The sequence below is a fragment of the Grammomys surdaster genome, unplaced genomic scaffold (assembly GCF_004785775.1).
Source record: "Grammomys surdaster isolate TR1022 unplaced genomic scaffold, NIH_TR_1.0 125956, whole genome shotgun sequence".
Classification (NCBI taxonomy): domain Eukaryota; kingdom Metazoa; phylum Chordata; class Mammalia; order Rodentia; family Muridae; genus Grammomys; species Grammomys surdaster.
Genome location: NW_021620775.1, coordinates 1457104 through 1474199, shown reverse-complemented (window position 1 = coordinate 1474199; position 17096 = coordinate 1457104). Strand labels below are relative to the sequence as shown.

Here is a 17096-nt window from a genome sequence, read left to right as displayed (position 1 = left end):
TATATATATATATATATATATATATATATATATATATATATATATATGTGTGTGTGTATATATATGTGTATATTACATATATACATATACACACATATTGAATAAGTGAATGTAACTAAAATGATTAATTTGTTATGTGTTGTAAAGTTAATAATCAAGAAAAATATGGAAATTAACATAAATAAAGATAAAGTTTTTATACTCAGAAATGCTGTCTGTATTTCCATTCTAATTATGTGTACAGATATGTACTAGACCGTGAAGGGTCTGTGAAACAAATGAAGCATAGCATTTTAACTATGTATATACAACACAGATCATAGCAGGATCCCAATCAGAAGCTAGCTCTCCAACATCTGTCAAAAGCCACTTGTGGCAAGGAAGGAATCCACAGTGGTTTTGCCAGTCTGGGTGGGTTTCCTATCGTCTATGATTCTACCATACACCACAGGCATTAGGTCAAAGCCATTGGGACAGAGGAGGGGGAACTCCTGAGGGGTGATCTCAAAGTAAATTGGGGGTGTGTGTGTCGCTGAGATGGTGTAATGGCTTTGTAAAGGTGGAAAGAGGGAACTGACTCCACAAAGTTGTACTTTGTGATGTCTCACAATAACATATGCACACATACATGTGTGTAAGTGGGAGTCTGCTGTGCCGAGTGCCGGTTAACTGTTTTTGTTGAATAACAGAAGACACTGTAGCTTTGGAAACACTTTAATTGTTTATTTATTTAGGGTATGTAAATACACTGTTGTTGATGTCTTCAGACACACCAGAAGAGGTGTTGGATCCCATTACAGATGGTTGTGAGCCACTATGTCGTTGTTGGGAATTGAACTCAGGACCTCTGGAAGAGCAGTCAGTGCTCTTATCCGCTGAGCTATCTCTCCAGCCCAAGAAACACTTTAATTCTTGATGAAAAATTCATCTGTTATTGTGAGTTTAAAAAACTTCCTGTCCTTTAACCCCCCCCCCACCCCCATCAAGATTACTGTTTTGCTAATGTGGCTGACACATGGTCTTTAAGGAGTTGAACTAATAACATACAGAATAGGCTTGCTCTTAAATCTTTCTCTTTTCACACATACATTTCATGTATGTACCTGTTTGTACACAAATACATATAGATGCACACATATACGTAATTAAAAAATAAAAGGATACAATACAATCTTATATTGTGTATTCTTTACTCACTAGCATAATTCCTGGTGCATTAAATATTCCTTCAAATAATTCCTAATATATTCCACCATATGACTGCAGTATGCTGTATTTATCTGCATATTTCCAACATGTTTGCACAGTAAAAAGCTTCAGTAAACAACTTGGCAGAGGGCCTGTCCATGTCTCTGTTTTCATACATCAGTTCTAGAGCTGGAATGAACTTGCTGAGGTTTTCATGAGTATTATCTAGGGCACATATAAATCCTTAAGACACTGCCTGGTACTCTGCAGGCATCTAATAACCAGACGCTATGACTGGGGAATCAAGTAGCTAGGACAGATGAACCAGGCCAGCAGAGGGCCAGTGAAGGTGTGTCCCACCTCACCAGCATGAATGGAACTGGGAGGTCTGGCTAAGGAGTCAGAGATATCTGGGCTTGCTCCTGGCAGCAGACGAACCTGCCAATAGCGAGAATGAGAACCAAACATGGCAGTTCCACCCATGGCACTCACAGGCAGGCCTTCCGGTTGGTCCTTTTAGGTCTTTGGTTGATATTGACTCTACCACTCATTCAGAGCCCTGTGCCCTGAACACTGTGGCCAGAGAACTTACACCATGACTCAAGTGTTCTCAAAGACTATTTATTAGCTAGTGTCACTCGTGGTACTGAAAGAATATACAATAAGAATCTCACATTTCTTGCCTGGGACATGAGCTGGACTGTACAGACGTGGCCTGTGGGGACTTCATGTGAGCTGCTGACTTCCCAAGCACACCGAGAAATGGCACTCACTTCTGGGAAGGGGTAGGGGCTGCATGGTGCAGTGGAAATTAGGAGTTTGTTTTTTTTTTTCCTCTCCAGAGACTACAATGGGACCAGGAGGCCAACCCTTCCCAAGCCTACCCAGTTGTACTTGTGAGCTGGTAGGCTGCTCCTTGAGTGAATCTAGTGCTCCTTGAGGATAGACTTGATTCCTTAGTATTGTCAGGTCACCTGGAGCAGGCAGATGGACAAGAGAAGATGTGCTTCTGGGATATGGTGGGATAAGAGCTGGGAACACTATAATGAGGGATTATTATAGCCCAGGCTTATCTAAAGAGACACTGCTCTGGAAGCCTGCACCATGAACATGAACATCCGGAGGAGGTGCAAAGCCTCCTGGGAAAGGATGTGGGATTGTGGCATTTCTTCAGAGGCTTAAGCTCTGGGCTCCTGTTAAAACCCTGACCCATGAATTCCGTGCTCACTGCGGGTCATAGCAGCACCCACCTGTTTGCTCACAGCATTAGAGCCTGCTGCTCAAAATGCTTATTTGGTCTAACAAAAGCCAGTTCTTCACAAAGGTTTTGATTCCATGTGGACAAGGGTGCAATTCTCCTTCCTTTCATATCTTCAACCACCTACTGGAAGACACCTGCCTCTGTCCTTCAGGATGCCCTGGAGGAACAGCCTGAGCGCCAGCAGGGCTCAGCTGAGCTTCTTTGGATGGCAGCTGGACAGGCTACCACTGGGAGGTCTGCAGCACCTGGCCCCTAAAGGGCCACCTAGCAGAGTCTCTCTTTCTTCCCCAGGCCCGGGAGCCCCACTGGCACAGCGGGTGAGCTGGTGCCTAGTCCTCCGGGATAGGCGTGTTGCAGTTGCCATGGTAGATCTTGATGTGGCCCTCACAGTGAAAGTATGCCTGGAAAACATCGCTGTAGCCATGGTCCCTCCACCAGGTGCACAGCTGCCGGTTCCAGGTGCAGTCCAGCACATGGAAGAGTTCAGGGTGCTCCATGCCAATCATGGTGAAGAAGTCCTGGTCCCCCAGGTGGCCCCGGAAGTGGTACTTGTCAGCAAGCTGCTGTACCCACGCAGGCTCCAGCAGATGGCCGTAGAGTGGAGACTGGCGCATGGCCTCCAGGTTCAGCAGCATTACTCCACTGTTGAAGCCAGGGAGTCCTTCAGGCGGAGGGTCCCCAACTCTGGTGTTGGGGTTCTCATGGCGGAACTGCCAGAAAGTGTGTCTGTGAAGGGAAAGGAAACAGTGTTATCCCAGTTTGGGATGAATGAGCTTACCCCATTCACTCGCCCCCCACCCCCACCCCGGGCCTTCACAATGACCCTCAGTTTCTCAGAAACAAAAGCAGAGGGATTCTGAGGTTCAGAATCTACAGCACATCGCCAGCAAACAGGACAGCAAGAGCCCGAATCCAGGTCCCTTAGCTCCAAGTCTCGGGTTCTCACATCTTCTATGACCTCAGGGTGACCATGTTGATGAGATCATTGTCACTGCCACTGAGGGTCTGTGGAGATAGGAGGTCCTGGATGACATGCTGAATGGGGGCTGATCCTCCCAGGAATCTTGTGCTCTGTGAGATGACCCATCACCACAGAGCAAGGAAAACACTGCCCGGGGAAACTGTAACTTGTCCAAAGTCACACAGCTGGTGAGAAGCAGAAGCAGAGACTGAACCTTAGGCCTTTGGCTCAAAGTTCACATCCTCCAGACGGCAGCAATGTGGAACTCCCCACCCTGTCTTTATGGTCTTGAGGAGGACATGACAACAGCGGGGGGTGGGGGTGTGGGGTGTGGATGGGTTGGGGGAGGAGAGAGTTGAATGACTGATGGTAAAGTCACAGGCAGCCAAATTCAGACTGATCCCAACAGGCTTTCCCCTTTAGAACAAGCTTCACTCAGGACCCTAAGCCTAGCATTCCTGAGGGGCTAGGTGGACGCTGGGGTTCCAGTGATAGCTCTCAGCAGATGCCCACAAGTTAGGGTGAAGGCAGCTGTATGGAGCCATGTGGGACTATGGCATCCAGAGGGGATGCCACTTCAGTTTTGACATTTCTCCAGCAGATTGGGAAAAGTCAATCTAGGTTCATGAGGTGTGACAACTGGAGGGATCCTTCTTCACCTTTTATCCAAATACTTCCATTTGGAGGTGGAAGGAAACATCTGGAAATCCTCCTGTGATTGACATGCTTAGAGTGCTGGTCACTCTGGTTTCTAGCCTTGGAAGCATCAAGACCTTAGGTGTTGCAGCATTTGGGGGATGGGGTCCCTAAACCTGTGCTCAAAGACAAGGCCCAGCAGCAGTACCTGAGACAGGCAGAGTGAGCCTGGGTCCTCAGGTAAAATGCCTCACACTGCTCACAGGATAGGACACAGGTAACGTGTAAGTTGTGGTCAAAAGCAAACCAGAGCCCCAGCATGCAAGATCTGCACCAGGTCCATTCTCAGTTCTAACACATGACCCCAGTATGGGGACAGACAAGCACTCTTTGTGGTCTCACATGTCAGGAAGGCAGCCGACAGCTTGATCTTGGTAAGAAAAAAGCAAGCCCGTGGGACACCAACCAATGGAGCACACAGGCTCATTGTTAGAGTCTGGTCAGGAATGGCTTGAGATGAGCGGGAGCAGGTTTTGATCTGGCGCCTGCCTGCTGATAACAGCCTTGGCAAAGATAAGCTTTGAGAGCAAGCTGAGAGATGCTGTGGTCTCCAGGCCACAGAACCTGCCATGATGGGTCACCAACATGTCAGCAGGTTACCATTTGACCCTACTACTGTCAGGTGGTTAATTTCAGGGTCAGGTGACAAGCCTCTTCCGATGGTGGGGACAGGACAGGGAAGAAGAGAGATCCACGGAGGCTCCATCCTGCCCACTGCTTCCTCCCTTCCCTTGCAGAAGACCCCAAAGAGATCAGGGTCTGGTGGGAGGGACAGGGTCCTCAGGTGCTTCTACCCCATGTAGGCTGCCCAGATGACAGGAGCTTGGGAAGGAAGGACTATGAAGGTAGGAGTGAGTCTGTGCAGCTTCCGGTGTTGGGTGGCAGCAGGGAGCAGGCTGAGGTAAGGCTACTGAGTCACTATCCTGAGCAATCCATCCACCATGGATAAGCCTCTGGTGTGCTGAAGGGGGTTTTACCCTCCAACAAGGAGTTTACAGCTAGGGGTCGGGTGTGTGTAGGGTATACCCTTGCTTGGAAGCCCCCAGACCTTCCCTCTCATATCAAGAGTGACCAAAAGGAGGCCTGGGAGAGGAAGAGAGAACATTTCCAGGTGGAAACTATAACCCTGGTGCTCCCTAGGAACACAACGCCCAGGACCCAGCATAGCACATGCAGGCACGGCACCAGGCAGGCACGGCACCAGGCGGGCACGGCACCAGGCGGGCATGGCACCAGGCAGAGGCATTCGAGCCAGATTGGGGAAACAACACGTTTTGCTATATCATGGACAAAAAGGGACAGGACACTAGAGATGCAAGTCTCCCAGTACGTCTGCTGGTCTCCCAGTATGTCTGCTGAAGTGGAAACAGCCTGAAAGGGAACTGAAACCTCCCTAAGCACAAAATGACCTCCTCTATGCCCTGGTCAAAGTGTTCCCTCTATCCCAAATGAAGCTAGCACACAGGACTTTGGATTGGCTGGTTTCACCAGCCTCCACGACAGCTTCACAGTCATGAGACAGAACTGTGCAAGGATGTGGCAAGGTGAGCTCTTGTGTGGGAGCTGCTGGCACCAGCACTCCCCACCCGGCACGAAGGCAGGTTTCTCCTATTCTCCCCACACACTGAGGTCTCTCGTCTTCTCCTAGGACACTGAGGTCTTTGGTCAGTTAGGGACAGGCTTCTGATCTCTGCAGTTCCCTAATCTCTGACTTCCTCGGATTCCACAGGCTAATGTTTCAAGGAATGGCACTTGAATTCCAAACTCATTTCTGAATTTGGTCAACACACCTGAAGCCAAGAGGCCCGGGGACCAGGACATTGAGAGCTCATGTCATTGTGTCTGGGGGCAGATCTAAGAACCACTCTGAATCAGGCCAGTATACAGCCTCAAACCTCACAGGGTTCTGGGTCTCCTGTATGAATCCAGGTCCTGATCTTCCAAAAGTTTCTTGGGCAAGCTGCCGGTGCTCACACCCACCCAGTCTACCCTGTGTGGTCTTACCCCATTCCCCATGGTCTCCTGGGCGCTATAACAGAGGGGTTAGGTTTTTCCTTCTCTTTGGAAATAAATAGTCTTCAACTAGAAACAAGCCTTGTACAGATGGTAAATAATGAGTCCTTCCAGAAGCCAGTGAGGCCTGTTGGAAAAATACAAATGAAGCCTCTTCAAGCCCTTTCCTCCTGATGGTACATTCCCTGGAAGGGGTAGAACGCACACCCGCCCTTATTTGGAGGTCCTTGGAGGAAATGTAGGTTACAAATACCAGCTGTTTGTAGGCCAGTAACTGAGTTGGCAAACTCCATATTCCTAATATGGAAGATAGCAGGAGGCAAGGTTGCGTCTTCAGCTTCCTAGGCTAAGGGCCCATGGGTATGGGTAGGCCAGGCCTTAGTAGCAGAACCAGGCTACCTGAGAGGAGGGACTCCACCGGAACAGAGACCCAGCAGACCCTGTAAGAGACACAAACTGCAGAGTCCTCTTTGAGGCCTTCCTTATCTGGAGCAGCTAGCCCTCCTGTCAAACTCCTCCCAAAAGACTAGTCTCTGCTCAGCCTCTCTGGCCAGCACGTTCTGTAGACTTATGGTACCTCTGTGTTCCTGGCTCAGCCTAGAAAGATAAGAAAAGTTCCCAGTGCCACTGGGCTATTTGTAATAGGACTAGAGGGCCTCACAGAAGAAGACCTGGAAGGAGCTCTTGGAGAGAAGGCGGAAGAAGGCAGCTGCTTGCTGGGGGAGCAGCTAGCATACCTCATTATACGGATCGGGCCACTAGCCATCCACACAGCAGTGGCAGAGCAGACCACACTCAGGTTAGGAGTGGCATGGTTTTGAACTCGTATCACTGAGGCCTTCGGTTTGGGAGGGAGGGTCATGCAGGGCACTGGGGTGCTGTTGTAAGAGCCAAGCTTTCTAGAGACTCACTTCTGCCACCACCTGCAAAGTAGCCCTTTCACTTTCCCTGAACTCTGAGGTCATCAGCTGACTAGTCCCTAATAGCAAAGTAGGGAGAGTAGGCAGCCCACCCAACACCCAGCCAGTTGTGACTGCAGTGCTGAATGTACAGGAAGGCGGAGCAGAGCTGCCACTGCAGGCTGTGAAGAAGAACACCCTCCATGCTGCCCTGGCTTCTGCTGGTGTCTTCAGTCCAACACTGACGTCCACCTTCAAGGGGTGATCTCAGTGTGCGCAGGAATCTCTGGTCACCCAGGAAAAGGGGCTACCCTATTCCACAACAAATCCTTCTTCACCAATAGTTACATCCTGACGTCTCCATTCCCAAGAAAGGCGGCATTCAACAGTGCCGAGAGCTCCGCCTCAGCAGACGGGGTCTGGGGAACCATCAGCAGACGGGGTCTGGGGGAACCGTCAGCAGACGGGGTCTGGGGAAACCGTCAGCAGACGGGGTCTGGGGAACCATCAGCAGACGGGGTCTGGGGAAACCGTCAGGGCTCACTCTCATCTCACCGTACCTTCTCCATTCACTGGCTCGAAACGTGGGGGAGGGGTACCTGGAACTCCCAGGTCCTTGACTTCGCTGCTGCCAACGGGCTGAGAAAATGTGTCATGGCAGGTGGAGGAGTTGGACCTGGAGAGTCCAGGAGGCTGGACTCTAGGAGTCTGTTACCAGTGACTAGACAGTGACAAGTGGGACACTGGACAGCAATGTGAGCGCTGAGGGCCTGTAGGGAGCGGACAAAGCCCCAAGTCAGGGAAGTCCTGAGTGTGTACGGGTGACATGGGCACTGCCATTTCAAAGATGCCAATGCTTCACCCCACAGTGGCAAAGCCTTACCTGGGTGAGGCTCAAGAGGGACGGCAAAGCTTTCCTTGGGAGACTGAGGACAAACGAGGGACCAGTGTGTGCAGACTAGCCGACCCTCTACCTAATAACCACACTGAGGTTCCAGGTTGCTGGGGTGGGAGCTGTGGCTCTCCCAGTGTGCATGTACCCCACCAGATCCCTGCTTTCCTGGATGAGTGTCTGTCCTTTATTCCCTAGTCAGGGCTTGGAGACCCATAGGAGGAGAGAAGCTGCAGCGTGTGTCAGCCAGCAGGAGACATCCAAAGCCCCCATTCTCACTGAGATACACTGGGTACCACCTAAGGGCAGGAGCTAAGTCATCACTTAAGGAGTATCATGAGCTACTCCTCATGAGAGGTGAGCACAACACACCCATTGCCAGGACAAAGTCACTGTGTAGGCCACTGTGCTGCTCAGGTTGTGGCCTGCTGGGCAATGACCTAGGCTGGGGACAGGGATAAGATAAATCTCACGGGACTTTTGGTGGGTCTGGGAGCAGAGGGGTACACAGATGGTGCCCAGCAGTGTGTCCAGGAGAAATGGCTTTGTCTGCTACTGCAGACAGTCAGCCACAGGAGGGCTGACTCTGCAGATGTCTCTCTCTGCCTGCCCAGCTTGCTAGGGGTGTGTACCTCAGCAACCAGCCCTTGTCCACCCAGCCATCTGGGTGTTTCTGTTTCGACATGGTTCTTGTGCCAGACTTGGGCATGCTAAAGGTAACCTACATTGCTGTCTGGTCCCCACAGCTGTATAGGCTATGACCAGTCAGTCTCTGTGGGCTACAGAAACAGGTGGCTGAATCCTGGGGAATCTTGATGTGCCAAGAGACAGCCCAGCCCTCCACACACCCATAGTCCTCTCAGAGCCGTGAAGAATTACATCATCAGTGTGAGGCCTCCCCTCCCATCCAGGCGCTGAGGCTCTGACCACTCCTCAGGAGGTGTGGAGCTCCCTCCACACTGCAGGCTGCAGGTCATGCCACCTGGGAAACCATCTGCCTGGGCATAGTCTCAGTCACAGGCCTTTCTCTCACCCCTGCTGCACTGTGAAAACAGGGACAGGGTTAGGGGACGGCCAGCAGCCCATCCTACAGACAACTGCAGGGCAGATTCTTGAGTCCAGCTAGACTGTGGAAGAGCTGCACAAGGAGGACCTACGAAAGGGGAAGGGCAAGCCAGGCAGGTGGGGCCAATAGCAGCAGTGCAGGCTGGGAGGGGCAGGGATGTGAGGAGAGTCCCAGCAGATGGCTGACACAGGTTGAAGAAGGTACCCCAGACTCCTATTGAGTTCAGACATTAGTAGACGGAAGTGGAGTCAGGAAGACGGCGGCCTAGGAGAACCCAGGCACCTGTCCTCTGCACTGAAACCGGAGCAGTCGATACTAACGCAGGCCTTGGGCTCCTTATCTGCTGCAGGGATCTCAGAAGAGACCTAGCTGGGTCTGCAGGCCACACTGCCCATTCCAACCATGCAGCAGCCAACCTGTGATCCAGATAGGCGTCCCCGGCATCCCCGGCATCCCCGGCAGGCCTTCCTTCCATCTCCTCTCCTCACAGACAGCCAGGCCTTTCTCTAGGCTTTATCTCCCCAAGTGGTGCCCTCCACACCCAGGCCATCGGCTTCTGGCTCTCATATTTTAATTAAAAAGAGGTTTATCTTTGTGAGCAGCCATAGAGATATAAAGTCACAGGGCCTGTTTTCTTTGAGTCTGAAATGTTCCTAAATGTCTCATGTGCTGAACCCTTGGTTTCTAGCTGCAGGTGCTGTTCTGGGAGGCTGTGGAACCTTCAAAGCATAAGGCCTGGCGAGAAGAAAAGGGCCACCTGGGGGTAGAGCCTGACTGGTTTCTGACCCTGATCTTTGATTTCTGGTCTGCTGATAGGTCTCCTGCTCCTGCTGCCTCAGGAAGGAGCCACCCCAGACAGGAGATGTTTCTACATGCCAAATAAACTGCCATGTCTGCCCCAACACGAGACTGAGCCAAAAATCAATCCTACTCCGAGTTGTTTCTACGGCACATTTTGCACCAGTGATGATAAGAGTAGTGTATACAGCAGTGATAGCTTCCAACTGGCAGCCCAGAGGGGCACACACTGGGCACTGTGTGGCAGAGATGAGGATGCCCACCCTGCCTGTCACTCAAACACGCTGGTCGGAAGAGCATCACACCCAGCACCTCAGCACTCACCTCAAGTACCCCAGTCTTGCTGCCTCTTTCCCTGGTCCTTCCAGGGACTCATCCTCCACCTCTCACAGCTGTCCCGACGTCACCCACAGCCTCACACCTGACGCCTGGCACCTCCTTGCTCATTACCACTACCACCATCTTCCTCTCTGCTCTTCCACTAGGGCCCCCTCTGCCCTTCCCTCACCTTGGCTATTTGACCTAGACACATTACCCGCCACGAACCTTGCTCCTAGTGACACTCTACTCCAGTCACTGAAACAGGTCCCTCTGTGGTGGCCACATCCTGCTCTTACCCTCCGGGGCTCTCTGGAACTACCTGTTCCTGTTCCCTGTATCAGTAGTCTCTCCTGGTTCTGCCTGGCTGGCTCCTCCCCATTTGGAGCTGGCTCCTGTGTCTCTTAGGGTTGAAAGCTACACACAGTAAGAACTTGACAGTGCACAGGAGGTGGTAGTGACCTTTGGGAGAAGTGAGTACGGATACCAAGGAGCAGGGTATACTGGACTGGAGAGGATATGAATGGAACAGACAGAGGGGAGGCAGATAGCATCTTGTCAGAGAGGTTAGAGGGGGGGACAGGGAAGCATGTACTAGAGTGAGCCAGACTGAAGGGAGGGTGCTGGGGAAAGGCCAGGGATGAGAAGGGCATGATGGGTAATGCTTAGAGAGCATTTACTATGTATGAGACTGTTTGACTTACTAATATTCACACTAATATCTAAATGACCGAGTGAGGAGAGAGCTGTCGTCTCCAGCTTCTAGTGAGGAAAACTGAAGTAGAGTCAGGGAGTCCTGGGGCATATCTAAGGTCAAGGATATGGAATAAGTTCAGGAATTTGGCGGATGAAGTGACCCATAGAGAAGGAGGGCTAGAGTGAGAACAGTTGACATCAGCACTAGTTTCCAAGGTCCCTTGGGTATCTCTTTGGGATAAACAACAGACAATGGCTGGCGCCTGGAGGCTGTGAATGGAACCAAGCAGTCAGGTGGATCCTGGGACGTATCTTACTGGCGTTTGTCTGGAGAGTCACAGAGGCACTTGTTGGCTCGAATGGGTAATGTAACTGGGGGAGGGGAAACTGTGAGAAGATATTGGAGGCAGAGTTCAGGAAGGCTGCAGAAGAGGGGACATCCTGGGTCAGTGAGCTGACAGCTAAGAGGCCTCCCTTCCCCAAGGTGAAGGCAGAGGCAGAGGAATCCACATCAGTCTTGCGATGCCCAGGGACAAAGGTTAGGCAGGCAGGGTCCCAGAGAGGCCTGGCCCTCTAGGTCAGCCCTTCCTACTACTGGTCCAGAAGAGGTCTCACTGAGGTCTGGGTACCACTAGCAGGGATTGGCTCAATTCTGGAGAGAGTTCTGGGACTCCAGTGACCATGAAGATGCAGACTGGCCTTGTGAGTACCTTCTCCCCCCCCCCCCCCACTTGGCCTGGCCTATGCAGTGGTCTTAGCTTAGAACACCAATCCTATCCATTCTCTGAATCTACGCCAAGGAGAGGGATGTTTATCAAGGGGGACAGACACTGAGCCAGTGTTACCTTTGGAATTGGCTCACTGCTCCCAACAGCCCCGCGGCATGGAGGCCACAAGAGAAAGGGCCAGGGACACATGATGGGTGTTTTCCAGGACAGTGAGCAGAATGTGGGTGTGTGTGGTAGGAATACATAGGGGTATGTGTGGAATTTGACCTTGTGTCTCGTTAAACTCTCAGCCACACCAATGCCCTTCACTACAGGGAGTTCTGATCCAAAAGCCAGAGAACTTGCCTCACTCAGATGTGAGGGTACAGGTAGCAGGGCCTCAGCAAAGCATGACTTCTTAAACCTAGGAGAACTGAGGGCACCTTCCCCTTCCATCTAAGCAGACTCTGTCCCGCTCACTGCACATCTGTGTGTGGGTTTGGTTAAGGTATCAGACAGTGGCAGCACACTAACACAAATACTGGTCACTGTGGACTAGACTCAGGCTTGTTTTCAGGAGCCTGTCACAGAGCGGTCCTGCCCAGACACCCTCTGTGGGAGTGGGCTCATCTGAGACCCCACTGAAATGCAGGTTCCCACTCAGAAGCTCCATGGCTGACAAGCTCCCAGGGAATGCTGCTGCTGCTGCCACCACCGAGCCACCACCGCCGCCACTGGCTCAGGGTCTACTCAGAAAAAAGGAGTCAATTTCTGTTTGATGGTTTGGGTGTGTTTGCTGTTGCTGTTCTTTAAGATTCATTTATTTTTATGTGTATGGACGTTTTAGCACAAATGTGTGTGTGCCGTGTGTGTGCAGTGGCCATGGAGGCTGGGAGAACTTGTCAGATCCCTGGGAACTGGAGTTACAAATGACTGTGAGCCACCATGTGGGTTCTGGAAATTGAACCCAGGTCCTCTAGAAGAGCAGCCAGTGCTCTTGACCAATGAGACATCTCTCCAGTCACCTTAATCCTTTTTTAATTAAAACATTTTAGTATTGTGTGTGTACATGCATGTGTGTATTTGCATGCATACATGTGTGTGTGTGTGTGTTGTATAGAGGCAAGAGAACAGCTCTGTGCAGTTTTCTCCTTCCATCTTCATATGTTTGCAGGATGGAAGTCAAGTGGTCACGTCTGTATGTATGCACGTTACCGGCTATGCCACCTTATCAGCCCTTTTACAATTGTTTTTCTAGAGATGAAGGCTATAATAGTAGTATCAACATCATTATTTTTTAATGGCTATAAAATAGGCAATATGACAAATTGAAATGTTTTACAAATTCTCTACTAACACTTGCTGCATCCCCTTACTCTGTACGAGTAAGCGTATGATTCCTAGAAGCAACCCGCTCATGGGCATGGAGCAGACGTGAGGAGAGGGGATAGCCCCTCCGTCTGTGCTCAGTGCATGACTGGGTCAAGAATGCAAAGCTATAGGGGCAGCTGGTTTCAGCTTGGACCTCATTCAAATTCTGGTCCTCTGCTTATGACCCTGGGGATTCTCTGGAGAAACGTTATTCTCCACTCCCCTGGCTTCTATACACAAGCCCCTGGCTTCTTGACTGTACACAAGGAGGTTGGGAGGACGCGATGAGGCAATTCGGGCAGCGTTCAACATGTCTGATGAGATCACAGAAGCACAGGTGCATGTCAAGTTCCCCAAGCAGCGAGGTTGCCAGGCCCACACCCTTCCTGCTGTTGACTGACAGGTGTGGGCCCTGCAACCCACAGGTGACCAAACCACTGCCTGTCCAGGAGTCTCGATCCCAGACCTGTTCAGTGGACTCATCAGCTAGAGGATCCTTGTTCTGAAGCCTTGGTGCCAGGCTGAGATGGGATTTATAAGCCATGAAGCTTGCAGAAATGAATTTCAAGGGGACACTGGTCAGTGAACCCCGGCAGTCATTTGTCATCGGATGTGTCACCAGTACGCTGAGTGTGCTATGGGTTTGGTTTCTTGCTTTTGTTTGAAACCTGATTACACTTGGCAGCAAATTCCCTGACATGTTCACTACTGGGATATGGGTGGTCTCAACAAGCAGCATCTTACCATTTGCTGTTTCCCAGGAGCAGCACACAAGGCGCTCACTGACCGGATATACTTCTGCCCAGTCCTTACTTTTCCTTCTTAGTGTCTGTAGGTACAGAGTTCTGGAAACAGGGTGGGGGAGCCATTGCAGTTTTCTACCGCCTTCCTTCTCTTCTGGGTGGTCTCATGAGATGGTGCTTGACCTACCTTACTTCCCTCAGGGCCACTGTGTGAGGAGAAGGGCTCAACAAGCAGGGAGGGAGCAGTCTGTCCCCTGGACCTCCTTCTTCAGCCATTTTGGTATAGAAACATGGAATCTTATGGTAGAGGAGTCTTCCCTGAAAGTACCCTTTCCTAACCTAATGGTCTAGTCACAGCCAAGAACTCAGTTCCCTCTCCCTTAACACGATCTATAAGGCCTCTGCATGGCTACCTCAACCTGAGTCCCTTTCCTGACCAGGTCCTCAGACTGCAGGATCATGGTCTGAGGTGTTATTGGTGTGATGCCCATCCCTGGGGACCATCTCAGTGGCACCATGTGCTCTCTTTGCCCACTTCCCTAGTGCCAAGTTTCCAGGGAGACGCTTCTCCTTTTAAACTGCAATATGTTCCTTGGCGCTTCATCAGCAATGCTCTGCCTGACTCTACTCTTTGGGTTTTCCAGATGCTTCTCCTGAGTCTCTGCTGTGTCTGGGGTGCCCCCACAAAGGCGGAGAAGACTCTGGTGACTCTCCCAGCCTCCCCCAACATGTGCTGGAGTCAGATGTCTACTCAGGAGTGCAGACAAGGAGGGTGTGAATGACTGTGAAGTGTGGAACTTAAAACCCAGATCAAAATCGGCATTAAGATTAGATACCAGCACCAGCCAGTGCCCAAGGAAGGTGTTTTTTCAAAAACACCATCAGATCTGGTCACAAGCCTCCCAACCTTTTTTTTTTTTTTTGGAGCTCTCTCTGTGCAGGGAGACCTTTCCCCTGTGGGCCCAACTGTCCTTTACCATCTTCCCTGTGGTAGTTCAGGATGCACAACTGCTGACCAAGGAGGAAGTGTCACCATCCGGCCACATCCATACCAGCTGGCCGTGTGTCTGCACTTAGCGAACACTGTGGAGGCGCCTAGAACCACACAAGCTGCTCCCCTCAAGAAGGATAGCTCCTCACGCATCCCAAAGAATTTACAGAGCCATCTTGCTGGGAGGGTGCACACTAGAAGGACAGAGTTCTCAACACTGGCTTCCTGTCTGAGGTCTCCACCAGAGGGAGAAGTATGAAGAAATCTGGACTATGTACACACCTTGGAAAGAAGCAGAAAAGAAACAAGCCCACATGCCCAGCACGGCCAGGCCAGGACCCCTGGAAGCCCCCTGCCACCAGCAGGCCCTGACTAGCCAGTATCCTATACTGGTCTCTCCTCCCTGGTTCCTCACTAAGCCCCAGAGATCCCCTGGCCCTTGTCCAAGGCTAAGAGATGTCTGCCTCATGCACAGGACTCTGTTGGGCCATGCCAGGCCTCCTTGCCTCACCTGCTTGGAACAGGGACCAACAGGAGGAAGGCAGACTCAGCCCACATCTTAGACACAGGTGGGCACTTACAGATCCTGGAAAATTTCTGCTGAACCAAGTTCACCATCCTCTACAGAAGGACAAAGCTCTCACTGAGAGTGCTCCCTGCTGGCCGTGAGCCTCATCTTGTGGGGTCCCGGTTTGGGTCTGGGGGCTTATGGTCCCTGCAGAGGCCAGTTCTTCCCATCTTGAGGTCAGCCTTCCCAAGCCCACCACCTGTTCCACCCAGAAGGAATTAAGTGTGCATGGTGGGGGTCCCTCAGCAACCCTGACTATGAAGTGTTTCTCCTTCCCCAACACTGCCCGAGAGCTCCCTCAAGTCCTTTGTCAGAGCAATGTGTACTCACAAACCTCCCTGGGCCTCCCCACTCAGGTCCTCTTACATAAGAGCTCCTCTGGTTTCACTGTGCCTGTCAACTGTGTGTCTGGGGAATAGGCTAAATAGAGATGAGGTCAGCAGTGTTGACACAGGGTCACGTGACCATGTGTTTGCATAGGAGGAGCAGAGAGGACTCTGAACTAGTCAAAGTGTGTCCTGCCCCAGCTCCATGAGAACTCAACACTCTATCCACGAGGGTCATGTGGGGGATGCAGTATCTGACACCCAGGCACCTACAAGTGCAATCTCTCTTCCTTTAGCTTCAGATGGCTCCCAGTAGAGGAGGAAGTGCAAGGTATTAGAAGACCGGGAAGGGGATGAAACATCACGTAACTCAGCTGGTGATGGAGGACGGCTTGCTTCCTTCCTTCACTAGCCAGCACTAATCGAGACAGAGCCAGTCAGTGGTGAGTGGGAAAGGCCTGAGGCTTGGCCCCCGGATTCCCAGCACCCAGAGTGCTTTCAGGAATGGATCATTCTGGTGGATAAACTGAGGTCTGGCCCTTGGATTCCCAGCACTCAGAGAATTTTCAGGGACAGATCGCTCTGCTTGGTAAATCCTCAAATGTCTTTGTTACCAGTTCACTGAAGCATGCACCAGGACCACTGCCGACTTTTGCAGAGAAAAGACCTGCTGACAATGGCTGAGGCACCCAGGAGTGGCAGCCTTCACTGCAGGTACACTGGATGCCCAGTGGTTCTCAGGGTAGGCCAGCAGCACAACAGAAACAAGCCAGGTGCTTCCAGAAGCCACTCACTCAGCTTTGGTAGGAAAAGAAACTTGGACAAACGTCTTTCCTGGAGTTTCCTGGAGTACAAGAACTCAATTAGCTTCAGAGAAGGGCTTGCAGGTTGAAGGGTGTGGCCAGGTGAGAGTCTAGCTCAATGAGTGACATCTAGCAAAGTTCCTTCTAAGGGCTAAAGCAGAGGTGAGAGGAGAGACAGGAGTAGCTTCAGCAACCCCTCACTCCGGAGCCTCTCCTACAGTACACAGAAGCACAGGCAACCCCTCGACCTTAGCCGGAAGCTCAGGCTAGGCTCACATAAGTTCAGAAAGTCCCCATGAGTCCAAAAGAGACCGGGCCATGCAGATCATAGTGAACAGGGGACTAGAGGAAATGCCATGTTTACCTTCTGAATGTTCCTCGGAAGCCATTCTGTTCCAGTGCAGCCTGGCACATACACATGCATACCTGCTTACAATACATATGTGCACACATGTGACATGCAGAAGTGAGCACACTCACACGACACATGCATACTTTCCCCACAGTCTGAGTCAGCATGTCTCCCCACCCCCACCCCCCACCCCAGGGGAAGCCATCCCTCCAGCTTCAACTTGGTAACCCTTCTCAGAGCTCTTTACCACCTCTGCCGTTTCTTTTAGCTGGCAACTGAAATTAGGACACGGAGACAAGTTTGGTAAGGCTTGGTTTCCCTACAGGATACTTTTCCTTCTGTGGGTTTTAAATGGATTAATTCTGATTGAGGCTGTAGAGCCCACACAACAGGAAGGCCACGCTGAACTCTGATGGGACGGGGCTCAGAAGGAACTTCGCTAGACTG

General features: G+C 51.3%; 1 protein-coding gene across 1 annotated transcript in view; it reads right to left on the bottom strand.

Moving 5' to 3' along the window:
• Window positions 1–1795: 1795 nt before the first annotated feature.
• The window catches only part of Xxylt1 (xyloside xylosyltransferase 1), a 128827-nt gene continuing 113526 nt past the window's right edge, over window positions 1796–17096 (bottom strand). Inside the window, exon 4 of the mRNA XM_028753779.1 lies at window positions 1796–3175. Within this exon, the coding sequence (XP_028609612.1) occupies window positions 2779–3175 (397 nt within the window). The 3' untranslated portion in view covers window positions 1796–2778. The remainder of the gene's footprint in view (window positions 3176–17096) is intronic.